General features: G+C 43.4%; 1 protein-coding gene across 1 annotated transcript in view; it reads right to left on the minus strand.

Annotated features, from left to right (window-relative positions):
- Nucleotides 1-19,215, minus strand: part of LOC139624765 (uncharacterized) — a 39,634-nt gene that overhangs the window by 7,137 nt on the left and 13,282 nt on the right. The window contains exon 7 of the mRNA XM_071484141.1: nt 112-17,751. Coding sequence (XP_071340242.1) covers nt 112-17,751 — 17,640 coding nt within the window. The remainder of the gene's footprint in view (nt 1-111; nt 17,752-19,215) is intronic.

Here is a 19,215-nt window from a genome sequence, read left to right on the forward strand (position 1 = left end):
TTAGATTTAAAAAAAATCCAAATTAAAGTTGTATTAATCAGGAAATTATTCTGAGTTTATACATTTTGTTTAACTTAAAAAAAAAAGCCAATTTGAATTGAAGAATCATACCTGAAATTTCAACTGTCTCGCCAACAACGGTGTGTCCCAAATCGAGTCCTGTATCTGGCTGGGCTGTTAAGTCACTGTCCAGTTTCTCATCCCCACCAGAAAAAGATGATGGAGAGGTGGCTACAGATTCAATTAACAATGACTGGCTTTGTGTTTGAGCTGGTGACATTGTTGTGAACTCTGTATAGGTCCTTGTGGGAATTTCAGTGTGAGGAGAGACATCTCCTGTAATTTTGTCCACATCTTCTTCTTTCCTAGAGGTGCCATCAACACTAGCAGATTCCACCTTTGAAGCCGTGGTAGCATCTACCTTGAATATAGTCTGGATTTCATCTGAGGACAGAGATTGTTGCTCCACACTGTGAATCTTTGGTTTCTTTGTAGTCATCAACTCACCAGACCCACTCTCAGAGCTGACAGACCCACTTTCAGTCCCAGTGCTAAAAATGGAGGGTGACTTAGTCGTGGCTGATAGAAGCTCAGAGTTGATATTCTCAACTTTATCCCCACCCATCTTAACAGGGATTGCTGTGGTCATGCTTTTATCTGAGCTGCTGGTGCTTTCTGAACCACTCTCAGACCTAGACGGTGATGATGCACTGTCAGGGGCTGATGCAGAAGGCATGACAGTGATAGCTACTGCTACTACAGCTGACTGAGAGGCCTTTACTTTTGAGCTACTTTCAGTACCGCTCACTGCGTCAGCAGGCTTACTCTCAGATGTTTGAGAAACAGCTGGTGGTGCGGTAATGAACTCTGCTACGTTTTTTAGTGATATAGTTTCATTGTATTTTGGATGTGAATAGACAATGTTGGACCCAATCCCATCATAATCTGGGGCCAAATAGTCAATGTCATCGGGAGAAGGTGCTATTTGGACAGCTGTATCTGGAAATGGTGCAGTCTTTGCACCACTTGAAACCTGGTCAGGAGTGGGTTCAACTGTCCAATCTTCAGCTGAGGCAGATACATCTTCAGCCACTGAAGAAGCAACAGCAGGCACAGCTGTTGATTCTGTAATTTGACTTGTTGCATGACTTGCAAAAATAGGGTGAGCTGTGGTTGGTGACACATCCTGAGAAAACAGATCTGTGTGAGGGCGGTGTGTTAGTGTCCCTTCTAACTTGACTTGTTCAAATGACTCCTGGGGAGTTGTTAGGTCCTGTACAGGGGAAACTGTTGTGACAAACTGGCCCGAAACATCAGGCTGTGAAGACACTGATGTTGAAAGAACATTTGAAGTAGGTTCAACTGAACTGCGTTCAGCTGGGATTGTTGTGGCCACTAATTTAGCATCTGGGCTTGTAGAGGTTTCTGCCGCATGTGTAACAACAGTTGGTTGATGTCCGCTCATTGGGTCTGGATCTCGTGTCTCTGCTTTTTCAGAATCTGTTGATTCTGACTCAATCCAAGTTGATGACTTTGTTGAATCGACAGTGCTGGTTGCAGCAGGGGATTGTGTTGCATATGCTTCAGTGATGACAGTCTCAGATGACTTCTGACCTGAGGTTTGTTCGTATGTAGATGATTCTGGTTTATCAGTTTGTTTGTTTTCCATCTCAGAAGTACTGGTGATACTATCCATCTTAAGCGTACTGGACAGGGATGAAACAGTTGCATTGACAGTGTCAGAATCGAAGACACCAGATGTGTCACCACTTGAACCATCTTCTGGTAAAATAATAATACTTGTTCCTGTTGATATGGAGATTTCATCAGTCTTCGGTGATGTCTTTTCATAACCTGAGCCCTCTTCTTCTGTTGAAGTGTCTGTGTCATGTGACACTGCAGTTGATTTTTCAGTGGCAGAGGGAGGAATGGGAGTCTGTTCACTTTCTCCTGTCACCATTTTGGGTAATGCTGTTGATGTTTCTCCAGAACCCTCTTGATCAGAAACATCTGATATGGAAGCCATCATTGGAGTCTCAGTGCTGAACAGTGAAGATGCAGTTGTGGACAGAGTCTTTATTGCTTCCTCTAGAGTTTGTTCATTTGATGTTTCCACTAAGCTTGACTCTGTAGACGTTATTGCCTGGACAGCTGCAGTTTCTTCTTCAGGTTTTGCAGACTTGTCAGTTGCTGGATTTTGAGTTATGGATTCAATCTCTTTAGAGTCTTCTATTTCATCTGTAGGAGAAGAGGTCTTTACAGCATAAGTAGATGTTTCCTGGACCTCACTGTCTTTGTCTGAGCTCCCTTCAACATCAATTGAAACTTCTATGGTTATAGGTGCTCGGCTTGGTGCTTCAGCTGTCTTATCTTCCAGTGATGTGGTTGTAACTCCAGTGTGGGGGGTCACATCACTAGGTTCAAAGTGCTGGTTTGACACCTCACTGGGCAACATTGGGCTGGTTGTGGTCAACACAGTTTTCTCAGAGGAGATGTCAAAGTGGGGATGATGAGTGAATGCAATCTCAGATCTTGCCTGTTGGAAGGATACCCCAGGGTGTGTTGTATCTGGTTCTGGGACAAAAGTGGTGACAAACTGAACCATCACATCAGGCTCTGAGGTGCTTTGTAGAGAAGAAACTGTGGATGCAGAAAATGATTCTTTTGTAGACATAGAGTTGATATGGTCCCCGAGTGCTGGGGTTGATGTTGCTTCATTGGTAGAGGTTGAAACTGTCTCTGAAAATGCCTTCTTTGCCTCAGTGCTTATCTCATTCATTTGAGTTTCATCCTCTTGGGTCACTGTGATTGGTTTTTCTGTGCTGAAACCAGGGAACACTGGAGTGGCTACAGTCTTTTCACTCTCAGATGTCACTGTCATAGGTGATGCAGTTGTGGCATCTGCAATCTCAACCCCAGAGCTCACCCTATCTGTAACATCTGTGATACTTGCCACTGAATATGTATCAGTGCTGTAGGGAGGGGATACTGTTGTGGATAGTATTTTGTCCATTTTTACTGTACTGTGCAGAGTAGCAGCAGTGTGTGTCAAGGGCTCTGTCACATGAGTGTGATCATCTGATCTAACATCAGGAGAGGATGTGACTGTTGGCTTCTCAGTGCTATAAAGACTGGAAGGAGCACTTGATATTTCTATTTCAGTCTCCCCAGGGCCAGCCTCAGGTGACGTAACTGAAAATGTTACTGTTTCAGCCTTCACTGTTGAAGCTGTCAGTATACTAGATGTTTGATCAATTGAGGTGTTTGTTTCAGCAACATCTGATTCAGAAGTGACAGACGGTTTCACTGTACTATAGAGGGAGGAGGAAGCATTTGTTGGTGACTTTGCAACATCTCTTGTGGTAGTTCCAGTTGAGGTTGGTGAGATTTGTTCTGCCTTAATTGTTGTAATTACAACCTCAGTGAATGTAGTTTCATTTTGGTCACCTGAAAAATCCTCATCCACATCTCCCATGTCAGGGGCAACAGTTGGTTTCTCAGTGCTGTACAGTGAGGAGGCTGTAGATGTCACATGTTTTTCGGATGCTGTCCATCCATCCACAGAGAATGCTGAAGTTGTCTCTAAGACATCCAATGCAGACCCTTCACTAAACTCATCATCACCTGAATATTCATCACCAGATGCTTCAACAGTTGGTTTCACTGTGCCAGGTTCAGTGGATACTACTGTGTGTGGTGTGGCAGTGACTGAAGGTACAGTGGCTTGTGTGGAGCTTAAGGTCTTATCAGTTGTATCCGGACTTGTGGTTGTTATGGCTGTGGGTGATGGGGTGATGGATTTTTCATTTTCATCTGTGCTGACCATATATTCCTCACTTGACACTGGAGTGACAGAGCTGGAGTCTAATGTTAAGGTTAAGTTTTTAGAAGGCAAAGACAAGGATGTAGCGATTTCAGTGATAGACTCAGTGACTTTATCAGTCATTTCTTTTTTGGTGTGGGTTTCAATAGGTAAAACTGTATGCAATGTAGTTAAATCATATGTTTCTGATCTGTGCTTCCCAGTGACATGAGGAGAGGATGTGACTGTTGGCTTCTCGGTGCTATAAAGACTGGAAGCAGCACTTGATACTGCTATTTCAGTCTCTCCAGTGCCAGCATGAGATGAAGTAACTGAAAATGTTACTGGTTCAGCATTCACTGCTGAAGCTGTCAGTACACTAGATGTTTGATCACTTAAAAAGGTGACAGATGGTTTCACTGTACTGTAGAGGGAGGAGGTAGCACTTGTTTGTGACTTTGCAACATCTCTTGTGGTAGTTCCAGGTGATGTTGGTGAGATTTGTTCTGCCTTAATTGTTGTAATTACAACCTCATTGAACATAGTTTCATTTTGGTCACCTGAAAACTTCTCATCCACATCTCCCATGTCAGGGGCAACAGTTGGTTTCTCAGTGCTGTACAGTGAGGAGGCTGTAGATGTCACATGTTTTTCGGATGCTGTCCATCCATCCACAGAGAATGCTGAAGTTGTCTCTAAGACATCCAATGCAGACCCTTCACTAAACTCATCATCACCTGAATATTCATCACCAGATGCTTCAATGGTTGGTTTCACTGTGCCAGGTTCAGTGGACACTACTGTGTGTGGTGTGACAGTGACTGAAGGTACAGTGGCTTGTGTGGAGCTTAAGGTCTTATCAGTTGTATCAGGGCTTGTGGTTGGCATGGACTTTTCTTTCTCATCTTTGCTGACCATATATTCCTCACTGGACACTGGAGTGACAGGCTTGGTGTCTGTTGTTTCAGTTATGGTTTGTGAAGGCAAAGTCCAGGATGCAGTGATCTCAGTGATAGACTGAGTGACTTTATCAGTGCTGTCTTCACCTGATGAATATTCCTCCACCAGCTCTGGAACTGTTTTAATGTGAGTCTCGATAGGGAAAACCATATGCGGTGTAGTTAAATCATATGTTTCTTCAGAGCTTGACTTTGTGGACACAGTGGCACCCATGTCACGTGGTGACAATGTGACCGTCTCTTCACTCGATTTTTCCATAGTAGAAACACCTTGCACAGGTGATGGTTTTGAAGTGGACTGTGAATATTCAGATTTTGAAACTAATGACAAATCAGTGGCTGAGGTAGCTTGTAATGTAACTGGTGTAGGAGTAAAAAACGTGTCAGTCCCTGAACCTTCTGCTTCTTCTGTTACCTCCAACTTTTGTGTCATTGTAACTGCTATGATGCCTCCAGCTTCCTCTGTCTGGATGGTTGGGTAAACTGAGGAGGAGGGAACAGCGGAGATAACATCTGCATCAATGATAGTATCATCTTTGGTGATAAGCACAGGAGTGTGGCTGCTTTCCTTTGTACTGTCTGTAACTCCAGAGAACAGCTCATCTTCATCTGTTATATCCTCTGTGAATATGGTGGTTGTGCTGGTTGATGGTTTAGACACATGCAAGACCATGGTAGGTGTTTGTTCACTTAGGTCAGTCCTAGGTCGGCTGCTACTGGGAGTGATGATCATGACCTGTTGGTCTGTAACACTATGATATACAATGGAGGGAATTGGGGTGGACATTGATGTGATTTCATCTTGCTCATGTTTACTGCTTGAGCTTACTGTGGTGAAGTCAACTGTAGTGTGATCACTAACTGAGGATCCAATTGTATGAGGGGTCATAGTTGTATAAGAAGACTGCATTATGTGCTCAGATGAAACAGGAGGCTCTGTTGCTTCAGAGGTGATGGGGGTATCTGGCGTAAGTTCGCCCTCCTGTGAGGAAACCTCTTCTTCAGAGGTTGGTGTGACTGAAACAAAGGTTTCAGTTTCACCTGTTACTTCTCCAAATGTGACGCTCTCAATCGCTGATTGCTTTGGTGTGAACATCTCAGTGGTTTGGTCACCATAACCCTCTGCCAAAGTAAAATTTGGTCTTTGTTTTGATTCATCAGTTGTGGAGAGAGACATATCAGCTGACTGGGCAGGTGTGATAGTATGTACTGTTGTGATATTTGGCTTCTCAGTGCTGTATAGAGAAGAAGCTGCAGTTGGAGCAGGTTTTGGAATATCAGATGTTCCACTTTCAAGCGATGCTGGTGTCTTTGCAGGTCTCTCTGTGCTGAACAGAGAGGAGGGTGTACTCTTTGAGCTATCAAGAGACCCTGTGTTATAAACAGCTGAAGATGACACTGAAGACATCTGAGAGAAGGTATCAACTGAGCTATCCGCAAGCGTTGAAGTGTGGATTTCTACAAACATTGCAGTTGGTTTTTCAGTGCTGTAAAGAGAGGAGGCTGAGGTTCCAGTAGGTTTTTGTGTAATAACACCATCAGTAGACCTATCTGTTGTTTGGTCACTTGAACTCTCCTCTGTGACAGCACCAGTACTAGAAGACACTGTGATTTGTTTTGTAGCTGCTACCGTAACGGACATCATAGGAGGACTTGTGACTGGTACAAATGTAGTTGAGTCATCAGAGTCATCTGTGAAGACACCACTGCCCTGCTCAGTAATGTAAATCTCAGTGCTTGTCATGTGTGGAGATTGGGTTGATGAAAAAAATACCTTGGCAAGCTGTGTGCTGGACATGTCAGAGGTGCTCCTAGCCTCATCTATTTCAGTCTCATCTGTGGTCACAGTAAATGTATCCAGGGGTTTTGTGGTAGTTTCAATAGATACTCCTGCACCAGAACCATCTGGACTTAATTCCAAGTCATCCTCTCCAGATGAGTCACCAGAGCTGTCCATATCAATGTAAGTAGATGTTTCCTTTGAGGTAAGCATGGTGACACTGGAGATTGCCATGGGTTCAGAGGTTTTAAGTGTATAGGGACCTGTTGTGACAGTTGTATGCACTCTGTTGCTTTTTTCCTCAACAAATGTGGATGTGATTGATGGTCTGAATGATGCTGTTGTTGCTGAGGTTGTTTGTTCCACAGAGGGTTGCTCAGTTGAGGTTGGTGTTTCCAGGGGAGTTTCAACTGTGGATGCAGATATGTAATCTCCTGAGCTCTCTACATCAATAAAATCACCACTTCCTGAGTCAAGCACTGATGCTGTCATTGCCTCAATTGTGGGAGATGAGTTGGAGGAAACAGAAAAATGAATAGCATTTGTAGACTCCTCTGTCATGAACTGTGGTGACGACTGGGTTGATGACTCGACACCAGGCTGTGATGTGCTTTCATCCATTGCTGTAGAGTATGGCAATTTACTTTGAGATTCACTGGAATCCAATGTTGGCACCGATGTTGGTTTCTCGGTACTGTAGCGCGAAGAGGCCAAAGTTGCATGAGATTTTAAAACAGGTAATTCTGTTGTCAATAATGGCTTCTCTGTGCTAAACACTGTAGACACTGTGGTAGCTGTACTTGTTTCTTGTTCTGTTACAGTGCTCTTTGCAGTTTCTTCAAACACTGCTTCTGGTGTCTTTGTACTGAACATGGAATAAACAGGAGTAGTGGCAATATCACCTGAAGCCTCTTCATCAGTGAATAATGACCTTGAGTCTGTGGTAAAAGCAGTGCTGGTAGTTTTAACGGTTGTTCTCACAATGTCTGTGCTGATGTCATGGTCCACTTCCTCATCAGGCTGTTCTGAGGGTATAACCATTGGGGACCCTGTGACAACAGAGGAAGGTGTCACAGCAGAGATGAGAGCAAAGATATCAGGGGTTTGGTCCCCAGAGCCTTCATCATGCACCATGCTAGTTGAAACTGCTGTGGGGTTTTCAGGTTCCTTGGTGAACATATTCTCAGGAGTTTGACTTCTGGTGCTCTCCTCAGGGGTAGTTGTGATCAAAGAGTGTGTCACTGGAGTTGAAGACTGTCTTTCTGTGGACTTTTTTGTATCAGAGGAATCTGATGTCTCTGTACTGTACAAAGAGTAAGGTGTAATAACAGTAGATACTGAACTATCCCCTGTCTGAGTTGCAAGTGATGCTGTTGTTACTGCTGGTTTTTCTGTGCTGAACATTGAAGAAATGGTGGTTGATATTTTACCAGCCACTTTGTTGGTAAAATCAGGAGTGTGATGAATAATCTCAGTGTCATCAATGATAGGAACAGATGAACTTTTGGAGCTTGGAGATGTAGTAGCCGTTTCCTGTGAGCTACCAATCACGATAGCCGCGTGGCTGCTTGGTTCCACTGTTTGGTCTATAGTTGGCAACAAAGACAGGGAAGATGTATCCTCTGTAAAAATTTCAGTTGTTTGCCCTGTTGAGATGTTGTCTTCTGTCAAAGTGATTGCAGAACTCGTCTCAAATTCTTGAATTAGTGGGATGGCTGACGTTTTTTCTGTGCTTAATTGCGTTGGAGGTTGATGTGTAATAGTGATGTCTGATGTTGAGTGGTGAGGTGTTACTGAACCCTCCTTGGTCTGTAGATGAGTAGATGATATAACAGAAGCCAAACTTGGAATCATTGTTATTGAGCTTGTTAGGGTCTCATCAGAGATAGTAGAAACTGATGGTTCTTCTGGAAGTGATGGCATTTTTGTTTTATCTGTTTCAAGACTTTCTTTTGTTCCAGGTAATAATTCTATTGTTGCCTCAGTACCAAATAAAGATGACGCTGTAACTGTGACAGAAATGTTTCTGGTGAACATGTCAGGAGTTTGGTCACCTGAACCGTCTTCATCCACGGGAGTGATGACAGAAGATTCTTTTGTTTCATCAGTAACAGGAGAAACTGGGGTTTTTTCCGTCTTATCTGTGACAGTGCTGTCTTGTTCCACATCTGGTGGTGCTGTTGGCTTCTCAGTGCTAAACAATGAGGATGCAGTGGGACCTGCTATTGGTGCCTCAGTGCTGAATAATGATGAAGCTGTACCTACGACAGAAGAGGTTGGAGTAAACATGTCTGGGGTTTGGTCACCTGAGCCCTCTGCATCTACTGGAGTGATGACAGATGATTTTTCCGTTTCATCAGTAACAGGAATAACCGAGGGCTTCTCCGTCTGATCTGTGACAGCACTGTCTTCTTTCACAGCTGGCATTACTGTTGGCTTCTCCGTGCTAAACAATGAGGATGCTGTAGGAGCTGCTCTTGGTGACTCAGTGCTGAATAATGATGAAGCCATACCTATGATAGAAGAGGTTTTGGTGAACATGTCTGGGGTTTGGTCACCTGAGCCCTCTTCACCTGTTGGTGGGAAAGCAGAACTTTCCTGTGGTGTTGCTGAATCTTCCTTGGTCTGACTTGTGGTAACAGTCTCTTGTATTTCAGGTGACACTGATGTTGGTTTCTCAGTACTGTGGATGGATGAAACTGTTATAACAGTAGTTGTTGCAGTGCCACTTGTTTCATATTCATATGATGATGTGACTGATGGTGACCCTGTACTCAACTTTGACGGCAAAGTAGTGACAGCGAAGACTGACTCTTCAGTAAACTCAGTAAAGCTGTCTACAGAACTCTCTGCATCTGTTGGAATGAGGAATGATGCTGTTTCAACTTTACTCGTTGATCCACTGATTGAAGGAGTCGACTCAACCATTGTGGTCTCACTGCTAATATCTTTATCATCAGTGTCTGGAAGAGTAGATGACATAACAGAAGCCAAACTTGGAATCACTGTTATTGAACTTGTTAGGGTCTCATCAGAGAAAGGAGAAACTGATGGTTCTTCTGGAAGTGATGGCATTTTTGTTTTATCTGTTTCAAGACTTTCTTTTGTTCCAGGAGACATTGCTGTTGGTTCCTCAGTGCTGAATAATGATGAAGCTGTACCTACGACAGAAGAGGTTGGAGTAAACATGTCTGGGGTTTGGTCACCTGAGCCCTCTGCATCTACTGGAGTGATGACAGATGATTTTTCCGTTTCATCAGTAACAGGAATAACTGAGGGCTTCTCTGTCTGATCTGTGACAGCACTGTCTTCTTTCACAGCTGGCATTACTGTTGGCTTCTCCGTGCTAAACAATGAGGATGCTGTAGGAGCTGCTCTTGGTGACTCAGTGCTGAATAATGATGAAGCCGTACCTACGACAGAAGAGGTTGTGGTGAACATGTCTGGGGTTTGGTCACCTGAGCCCTCTTCACCTGTTGGTGGGAAAGCAGAACTTTCCTGTGGTGTTCCTGAATCTTCTTTGGTCTGACTTGTGGTAACAGTCTCTTGTATTTCAGGTGGCATTGATTTTGGTTTCTCAGTACTGTGGAGGGATGAAGCTTTGGTGACAGCAGCTGCTGAACTGCCACTTGTTTCAGATTCATATGATGATGTGACTGATGGTGACCCTGTACTCAACTTTGACGGCAAAGTAGTGACAGCGAAGACTGACTCTTCAGTAAACTCAGTAAAGCTGTCTACAGAACTCTCTGCATCTGTTGGAATGAGGAATGATGCTGTTTCAACTTTACTCGTTGATCCACTGATTGAAGGAGTCGACTCAACCATTGTGGTCTCACTGCTAATATCTTTATCATCAGTGTCTGGAAGAGTAGATGACATAACAGAAGCCAAACTTGGAATCACTGTTATTGAACTTGTTAGGGTCTCATCAGAGAAAGGAGAAACTGATGGTTCTTCTGGAAGTGATGGCATTTTTGTTTTATCTGTTTCAAGACTTTCTTTTGTTCCAGGAGACATTGCTGTTGGTTCCTCAGTGCTGAATAATGATGAAGCTGTACCTACGACAGAAGAGGTTGGAGTAAACATGTCTGGGGTTTGGTCACCTGAGCCCTCTGCATCTACTGGAGTGATGACAGATGATTTTTCCGTTTCATCAGTAACAGGAATAACTGAGGGCTTCTCTGTCTGATCTGTGACAGCACTGTCTTCTTTCACAGCTGGCATTACTGTTGGCTTCTCCGTGCTAAACAATGAGGATGCTGTAGGAGCTGCTCTTGGTGACTCAGTGCTGAATAATGATGAAGCCGTACCTACGACAGAAGAGGTTGTGGTGAACATGTCTGGGGTTTGGTCACCTGAGCCCTCTTCACCTGTTGGTGGGAAAGCAGAACTTTCCTGTGGTGTTGCTGAATCTTCCTTGGTCTGACTTGTGGTAACAGTCTCTTGTATTTCAGGTGGCATTGATGTTGGTTTCTCAGTACTGTGGAGGGATGAAGCTTTGGTGACAGCAGCTGCTGAACTGCCACTTGTTTCAGATTCATGTGATGATGTGACTGATGGTGACTCTGTACTCAACTTTGACGGCAAAGTAGTGACAGCGAAGACTGACTCTTCAGTAAACTCAGTAAAGCTGTCTACAGAACTCTCTGCATCTGTTGGAATGAGGAATGATGCTGTTTCAACTTTATTCGTTGATCCACTGATTGAAGGAGTCGACTCAACCATTGTGGTCTCACTGCTAATATCTTTATCATCAGTGTCTGGAAGAGTAGATGACATAACAGAAGCCAAACTTGGAATCACTGTTATTGAACTTGTTAGGGTCTCATCAGAGATAGGAGAAACTGATGGTTCTTCTGGAAGTGATGGCATTTTTGTTTTATCTGTTTCAAGACTTTCTTTTGTTCCAGGAGACATTGCTGTTGGTGCCTCAGTGCTGAATAATGATGAAGCTGTACCTATGACAGAAGAGGTTGGAGTAAACATGTCTGGGGTTTGGTCACCTGAGCCCTCTGCATCTACTGGAGTGATGACAGATGATTTTTCTGTTTCATCAGTAACAGGAATAACTGAGGGCTTCTCTGTCTGATCTGTGACAGCACTGTCTTCTTTCACAGCTGGCATTACTGTTGGCTTCTCCGTGCTAAAAAGTGAGGATGCTGTAGGAGCTGCTCTTGGTGACTCAGTGCTGAATAATGATGAAGCCATACCTATGATAGAAGAGGTTGTGGTGAACATGTCTGGGGTTTGGTCACCTGAGCCCTCTTCACCTGTTGGTGGGAAAGCAGAACTTTCCTGTGGTGTTGCTGAATCTTCTTTGGTCTGACTTGTGGTAACAGTCTCTTGTATTTCAGGTGGCATTGATTTTGGTTTCTCAGTACTGTGGAGGGATGAAGCTTTGGTGACAGCAGCTGCTGAACTGCCACTTGTTTCAGATTCATATGATGATGTGACTGATGGTGACCCTGTACTCAACTTTGACGGCAAAGTAGTGACAGCAAAGACTGACCCTTCAGTAAACTCAGTAAAGCTGTCTACAGAACTCTCTGCATCTGTTGGAATGAGGAATGATGCTGTTTCAACTTTACTCGTTGATCCACTGATTGAAGGAGTCGACTCAACCATTGTGGTCTCACTGCTAATATCTTTATCATCAGTGTCTGGAAGAGTAGATGACATAACAGAAGCCAAACTTGGAATCACTGTTATTGAACTTGTTAGGGTCTCATCAGAGATAGGAGAAACTGATGGTTCTTCTGGAAGTGACGGCATTTTTGTTTTATCTGTTTCAAGACTTTCTTTTGTTCCAGGAGACATTGCTGTTGGTTCCTCCGTGCTGAATAATGATGAAGCTGTACCTACGACAGAAGAGGTTGGAGTAAACATGTCTGGGGTTTGGTAACCTGAGCCCTCTGCATCTACTGGAGTGATGACAGGTGATTTTTCCGTTTCATCAGTAACAGGAATAACTGAGGGCTTCTCCGTCTGATCTGTGACAACACTGTCTTCTTTCACAGCTGGCAGCACTGTTGGTTTCTCCGTGCTAAAAAGTGAGGATGCTGTAGGAGCTGCTCTTGGTGACTCAGTGCTGAATAATGATGAAGCCATACCTATGATAGAAGAGGTTGTGGTGAACATGTCTGGGGTTTGGTCACCTGAGCCCTCTTCACCTGTTGGTGGGAAAGCAGAACTTTCCTGTGGTATTGCTGAATCTTCATTGGTCTGACTTGTGGTAACAGTCTCTTGTATTTCAGGTGGCATTGATTTTGGTTTCTCAGTACTGTGGAGGGATGAAGCTTTGGTGACAGCAGCTGCTGAACTGCCACTTGTTTCAGATTCATATGATGATGTGACTGATGGTGACCCTGTACTCAACTTTGACGGCAAAGTAGTGACAGCGAAGACTGACTCTTCAGTAAACTCAGTAAAGCTGTCTACAGAGCTCTCTGCATCTGTTGGAATGAGGAATGATGCTGTTTCAACTTTAGTCGTTAATCCACTGATTGAAGGAGTCGACTCAACCATTGTGGTCTCACTGCTAATATCTTTATCATCAGTGTCTGGAAGAGTAGATGACATAACAGAAGCCAAACTTGGAATCACTGTTATTGAACTTGTTAGGGTCTCATCAGAGAAAGGAGAAACTGATGGTTCTTCTGGAAGTGATGGCATTTTTGTTCCAGGAGACATTGCTGTTGGTTCCTCAGTGCTGAATAATGATGAAGCTGTACCTATGACAGAAGAGGTTGGAGTAAACATGTCTGGGGTTTGGTCACCTGAGCCCTCTGCATCTACTGGAGTGATGACAGATGATTTTTCTGTTTCATCAGTAACAGGAATAACTGAGGGCTTCTCTGTCTGATCTGTGACAGCACTGTCTTCTTTCACAGCTGGCATTACTGTTAGCTTCTCCGTGCTAAACAATGAGGATGCTGTAGGAGCTGCTCTTGGTGACTCAGTGCTGAATAATGATGAAGCCATACCTATGATAGAAGAGGTTGTGGTGAACATGTCTGGGGTTTGGTCACCTGAGCCCTCTTCACCTGTTGGTGGGAAAGCAGAACTTTCCTGCGGTGTTGCTGAATCTTCCTTGGTCTGACTTGTGGTAACAGTCTCTTGTATTTCAGGTGACACTGATTTTGGTTTCTCAGTACTGTGGAGGGATGAAGCTTTGGTGACAGCAGCTGCTGAACTGCCACTTGTTTCAGATTCATGTGATGATGTGACTGATGGTGACCCTGTACTCAACATTGACGGCAAAGTAGTGACAGGGAAGACTGACTCTTCAGCAAACTCAGTAAAGCTGTCTACAGAACTCTCTGCATCTGTTGGAATGAGGAATGATGCTGTTTCAACTTTACTCGTTGATCCACTGATTGAAGGAGTCGATGCCACCATTGTGGTCGCACTGCTAATATCTTTATCATCAATGTCTGGAAGAGTAGATGACATAACAGAAGCCAAACTTGGAATCACTGTTATTGAACTTGTTAGGGTCTCATCAGAGATAGGAGAAACTGATGGTTCTTCTGGAAGTGATGGCATTTTTGTTTTATCTGTTTCAAGACTTTCTTTTGTTCCAGGAGACATTGCTGTTGGTTCCTCCGTGCTGAATAATGATGAAGCTGTACCTATGACAGAAGAGGTTGGAGTAAACATGTCTGGGGTTTGGTCACCTGAGCCTTCTGCATCTACTGGAGTGATGACAGATGATTTTTCTGTTTCATCAGTAACAGGAATAACCGAGGGCTTTCCTGTCTGATCTGTGACAGCACTGTCTTCTTCCACAGCTGGCAGCACTGTTGGCTTCTCCGTGCTAAACAATGATGATGCTGTAGGAGCTGCTCTTGGTGACTCAGTGCTGAATAATGATGAAGCCGTACCTATGACAGAAGAGGTTGTGATGAACATGTCTGGGGTTTGGTCACCTGAGACCTCTTCACCTGTTGGTGGGAAAGCAGAACTTTCCTGTGGTGTTGCTGAATCGTCCTTGGTCTGACTTGTGGTAACAGTCTCTTGTATTTCAGGTGACAGTGATGTTGGTTTTTCAGTACTGTGGAGGGATGAAACTGTGGTAACAGCAGCTCTTGAACTGCCACTTGTTTCAGATTCATGTGATGCTGTGACTGATGGTGACTGATTATCCAGTGGAATGATAAGAGGAGATTTTTCTGTCTCATCAATAACAGGAGACAGTGAGGGTTCCTCTGTCTGATCTGTGACAGTGCTGTCTTGTTCCTCACCTGTCAGTGCTGTTGGCTCCTCAGTGCTGGACCACAAGGAATCTGTAGGGGTTGCTGTGTCTTTGCCTGATATCACAGTTGTATGATCACCTGAGCTCTCTTCATCTGTTGTTGGGAATATGGAAGTTGCCTCTGGTGCTACTGATGATTCCACTGCCTCACTAGGGGTAACTGTCTCTTGTGTTTCTGGTGACACTGATTTTGGTTGCACAGTAATGAGGAATGAAGCTGTCTCAGCTTCAGCAGTTGATCCACTGATTGAAGGACTTAATGCCACCATTGTAGTCACACTGCTAATATCTTTACCATCAGTGTCTGGAAGAGTAGATGACGTAACAGAAGCCAAACTTGGAATCTCTGTTATTGAACTTGTTAGTGTCCCTGCAGAGATAGGAGAAACTGATGGTTTTTCTGGAAGTGATGGCATTTTTGTTTTATCGGTTTCAAGACTTGCTTTTGTTCCAGGAGACATTGCTGTTGGTGCCTCTGTGTTGATTAATGATGAAGCTGTACCTGTGACAGAAGAGGTTGGGGAGATGATGACAGAAGAATTTTCTGTCTTTGCAGTAACAGGAGAAACTGAGGGCTTTTCTGTCTGCTCTGTGACAGCACTGGCTTGTTCCTCAACTGGATGTGCTGTTGATTTTTCAGTGCTGAACAGAGAGGAGGCTGAAGTTGTAACAAACTGTGTACTTGGTGATTCAGCTGTGTGTTTGCCTGAGCTTTCTCCATCTTTAGAGGTTTTTATTGAGATTGTCTCTGCCACACCAGCAGCAGCAGATGTGCTCAGTTGTGATGAAGTTGTTGGTTTTTCTTCATACAATGTTGTTGGTTTCTCAGTGCTGTACATGGAAGATTTAGTTGTTTGACCTACATAGTTAACATTTGCTGTTGCAGTGGGCAGTGTGCTGTCAATGATCTTACCAATTGCTGGTTCCTGTGAAATTGATTTTTCCATGTGTTCTTTTGTCACTTCAGTGGCTGTGCTAAGTGTAGAGGATGGTAGCATGGTAGATGCTGCAGTAGCTTCTGTCAATGTCATACCAGATGTTTGGTCATCTGCACTTTCTTCGGCAGTGCTAGGATGCATGGGACCTATCTTTGTAAAGCTACTTAATGGGTTCACTGTTGAAGGATGTGTTTGAACTGTGTCCTCGTTTACACCTGAGATTTCCACTTTTGAAACTGCAGCCGATATAGATGCATCTGGTTTGACAGCAGAAGTAGGGGTGGCCACAGTTGAGGAAGTTCGATCTATTGAAGCCTCCTTATCTGTGACACCGGTTTCAGTTTCCTCCAGTCTTTGGTCAGGTAAATCAGTCACTACTGATGCACTTTGTGTTGAGTACTGACTGAAAAATTCAGTGAAAGAAGTCATTGTTGTCTTGATAATTTCAATAGCACTGTATAAGGGGGAAACAGTGGTTGCAATGGATTCATGAGAGGAAGGAGATGTTTCATCTTGTTTCCTCTCCTTGAGAGCAGTGGTGGTTGCTGAAGTTATTTCTGACTCACCACTGGCAGGAACGAATGTTTTATCTGTGACAGCTGTTTCTACTGTTTGTGTTGTTTCTTCACTCTCCCTTGTTGCTTGATCCATTGTATGCCGAGGGCTTATGCTTGAGGATGATAGTGCAGTTGCTGCAGAGGTATGTGATGGAGGTCTGGTTGTAAACATGTCCATTGTTTGGACACCTGAACCATCCTCCTCTGATGTAGACATTGCATTAGTCACAGCTTTCCCAGTAGGTGAGATGGAAGGTATTTGGCTGACTGTACTCCCTTGCCAACTTTGTCTGTCTGTCCCCTCTGAAGTTTCTGCCAGGGTAGGTTCAACAGATGATGATGATTCAATGCTGCCTACATCTATGGCTGGCGTTATCTCAGTCTTGGCTGTCTGTTCAGGAGGGGCTGTACTACTAGATACTAAAGGAGCCACTGTGCTGAAGGCAAATTCTTTCGGGGTTTGGATCTCTTTCCCTCCCTCCACATCTTGAGTGGAGCTCTGTGAGTCACTAATTGTTGATGTTGGTGTTTTCCCATCAGCGTCATCATAGGAGGGAGTGGACACAATCTCCAATGTAGGCTGAGTGCTGTCTTCTGCAGCTGGAGTGGCAGATGTGCTCTTTGCTTCCTCTGTGACTTCTGCTTTATCTCTGGCTGTGTGAAGTTTGGTTGAAATAGTGACAGGGAATTGGTCTGTCTGAGTCACTTCTGAGTCATTTTTCACATAAGTGGGAGTTCTTCTTGACTCGTCTACCTCTTCTTGCACAGATGTGGTGATGACAGTGGTGGTTTCTTTATCACCCTTCATTGTTTGGGTTTCTCCAGTTGCTTTGGTGATCTGTGGCTCAGCTGGTGTTACTGTAGGAACAAAGTCAGCAGAGGTAGCTTTGACATCACTCATCCCCTCTGTGGCAGCTGGACCAGCTTCAGTTTTCAGTGTAGTTTTTGCCTCCAGTGTTGAGGCTGAAACAGAGGTTGAGTCTTTCTGTGTGGGGCCTTTTGTGGTCAGGTCATCCCATTCAGGGAGTATGTGAGGAGATGATGATTCAGCTATTGGGAATATATCAGGGTTATATCCATCACCATCCGGGATCTCTGTAGAGATCAGTACTTCTGTGGGTTCCTCCATAGATTCAGTGGAGTTATCAACAGGGAAATCGGTCCATGTATAATCAATAACTGTGGTTATTTCATCGCTTGCTCCCAGAGTTGACACATTAGTTAAAATCTGAGTACCTTTGGCCTCTATTTCCTCTGGTCTTTGTGGCTCCAACGTGATCTCATGTTTACCATTTATAAAACTAACAGCTGGAGTGAGGGTTACAGCAGCTTGAGGGAAAAGGTCTGAGTCTCCGCTCTGCAGGATGGGCTCACCATCAGCTATGGAGGGTGTGGGATGGTCAGGCACAACTGGTATGGCAGGAGACTGAGAATCCTGTGGCTGTAGAGCCTGGTCAACTGTAAAGAAAATAAAGGAATTTTAGGGCAAGTGGTGACAATTTAACTGCAGAGAAACTGAAAGTTTAGCTTAATGATAAAAGAAAAACTCTAAGAATTAATTCTAGCATTTTATTTCTAAAATCCTGGGAGTGGTAGGCATGACATTATATTATAGATAGTCACACTATCACACACATTGTATTGTAATATTGAAAAACATCAGAGACAATCTCTATCCATGTCCGTACACTTGTAAAACACAGAACTACTTGCTGTTACCCTGCGTTTGCTATTGAGTCAATATTACAAATAAAATATTTAATGACCAACGAAATACATACGTCTTATGAGTGTTTTCACAAAATAATTTTCTTGAACCTCAAGTTTTGAAATAAACAAAAACTGCAAAAGACTTGAAATAAATCTCTCGTCGACATATCTGAAAGCCTTGGCTGCATTTGTGACTGAATTTTATCCAAACCATAATATAAAGATTAGATTTTGCATTCATGTGAAAAGAAAACATTTCCTGTCCTGTCTTGACTAAAAAAGGATAATATATTTGAATCACTGGATATCACTATGTTGACAACATGTGCAACCATAGTTGTGACTGCTCAGTGTTTTGTAAAGACATTTCAGAACATATTCTCATGAATGTACGAGGAGAGTTTAATCAAAACATTTATGTCCAATTCTTAATAAACAATTAAACACTACAACCTTCATAAAGCTAACAAATACAGTAGTATTATTAATTTGGGTAGGATTGTGTTTTGGGAGTGTTTGTGTTACTGTGCCTGCTCCCTGTATATTTTTCAAATAGAGGTCCACAGACTAAGTGACTTCAGATGTCAGCAGCTGTCTGCTCATAATTTTAAGTCTAACACAGAAGCGGCGTTCAATTCCCTTTACACCATGCAATGTTATCATCATCTACCTACGCTATGTTGCCTCAGATGGGTTTATGTAATCATATAAATAAACAAGATGTTGTCTGGCTGGAAATAATCCACCTCCTCTAAAAGACAGTTGCCTTGAATTACCACACAAAACCAAACTATCAAGATATTCAAGCTGTTTTTTGAAGTTAATTAGTGAAACTAATAGTTGCCATTCATAACATTTGAAGCAAAGAAAGGGTCTTGAGTCCATGCCACTCTCTTTAAGACCATCTTGTGACAATCACTGAATGTCTCTGTAACCTGTTTAAAGAAAGGAACATGTTACATATGAAGAATGGCCCAAACAACAACCCTTCATCTTCCTAATCTCTGTACCTCATGTGGCTGTCCTCCTCCCTACAACAATATGCATTCCAGTTTTGTATTGCATCCCCATAATTAACAAAAAAAAGCCTTGAGAGAGCGCCAAAGGGTCAAGCCTTTGACAAATCTGGAATTATGTATAGAGCAGGTGGCAAAAAGAAAAGAGGTGGAGCTGTGTTAATCCTAAAATGAACAGTTTGGTCCTGTTCAGCAT

The sequence above is a fragment of the Trachinotus anak genome, unplaced genomic scaffold (genome assembly GCF_046630095.1).
Source record: "Trachinotus anak isolate AG129_WGS33_773 ecotype Australia unplaced genomic scaffold, CSIRO_AGI_Tana_v1 ptg000008l, whole genome shotgun sequence".
Lineage (NCBI taxonomy): Eukaryota > Metazoa > Chordata > Actinopteri > Carangiformes > Carangidae > Trachinotus > Trachinotus anak.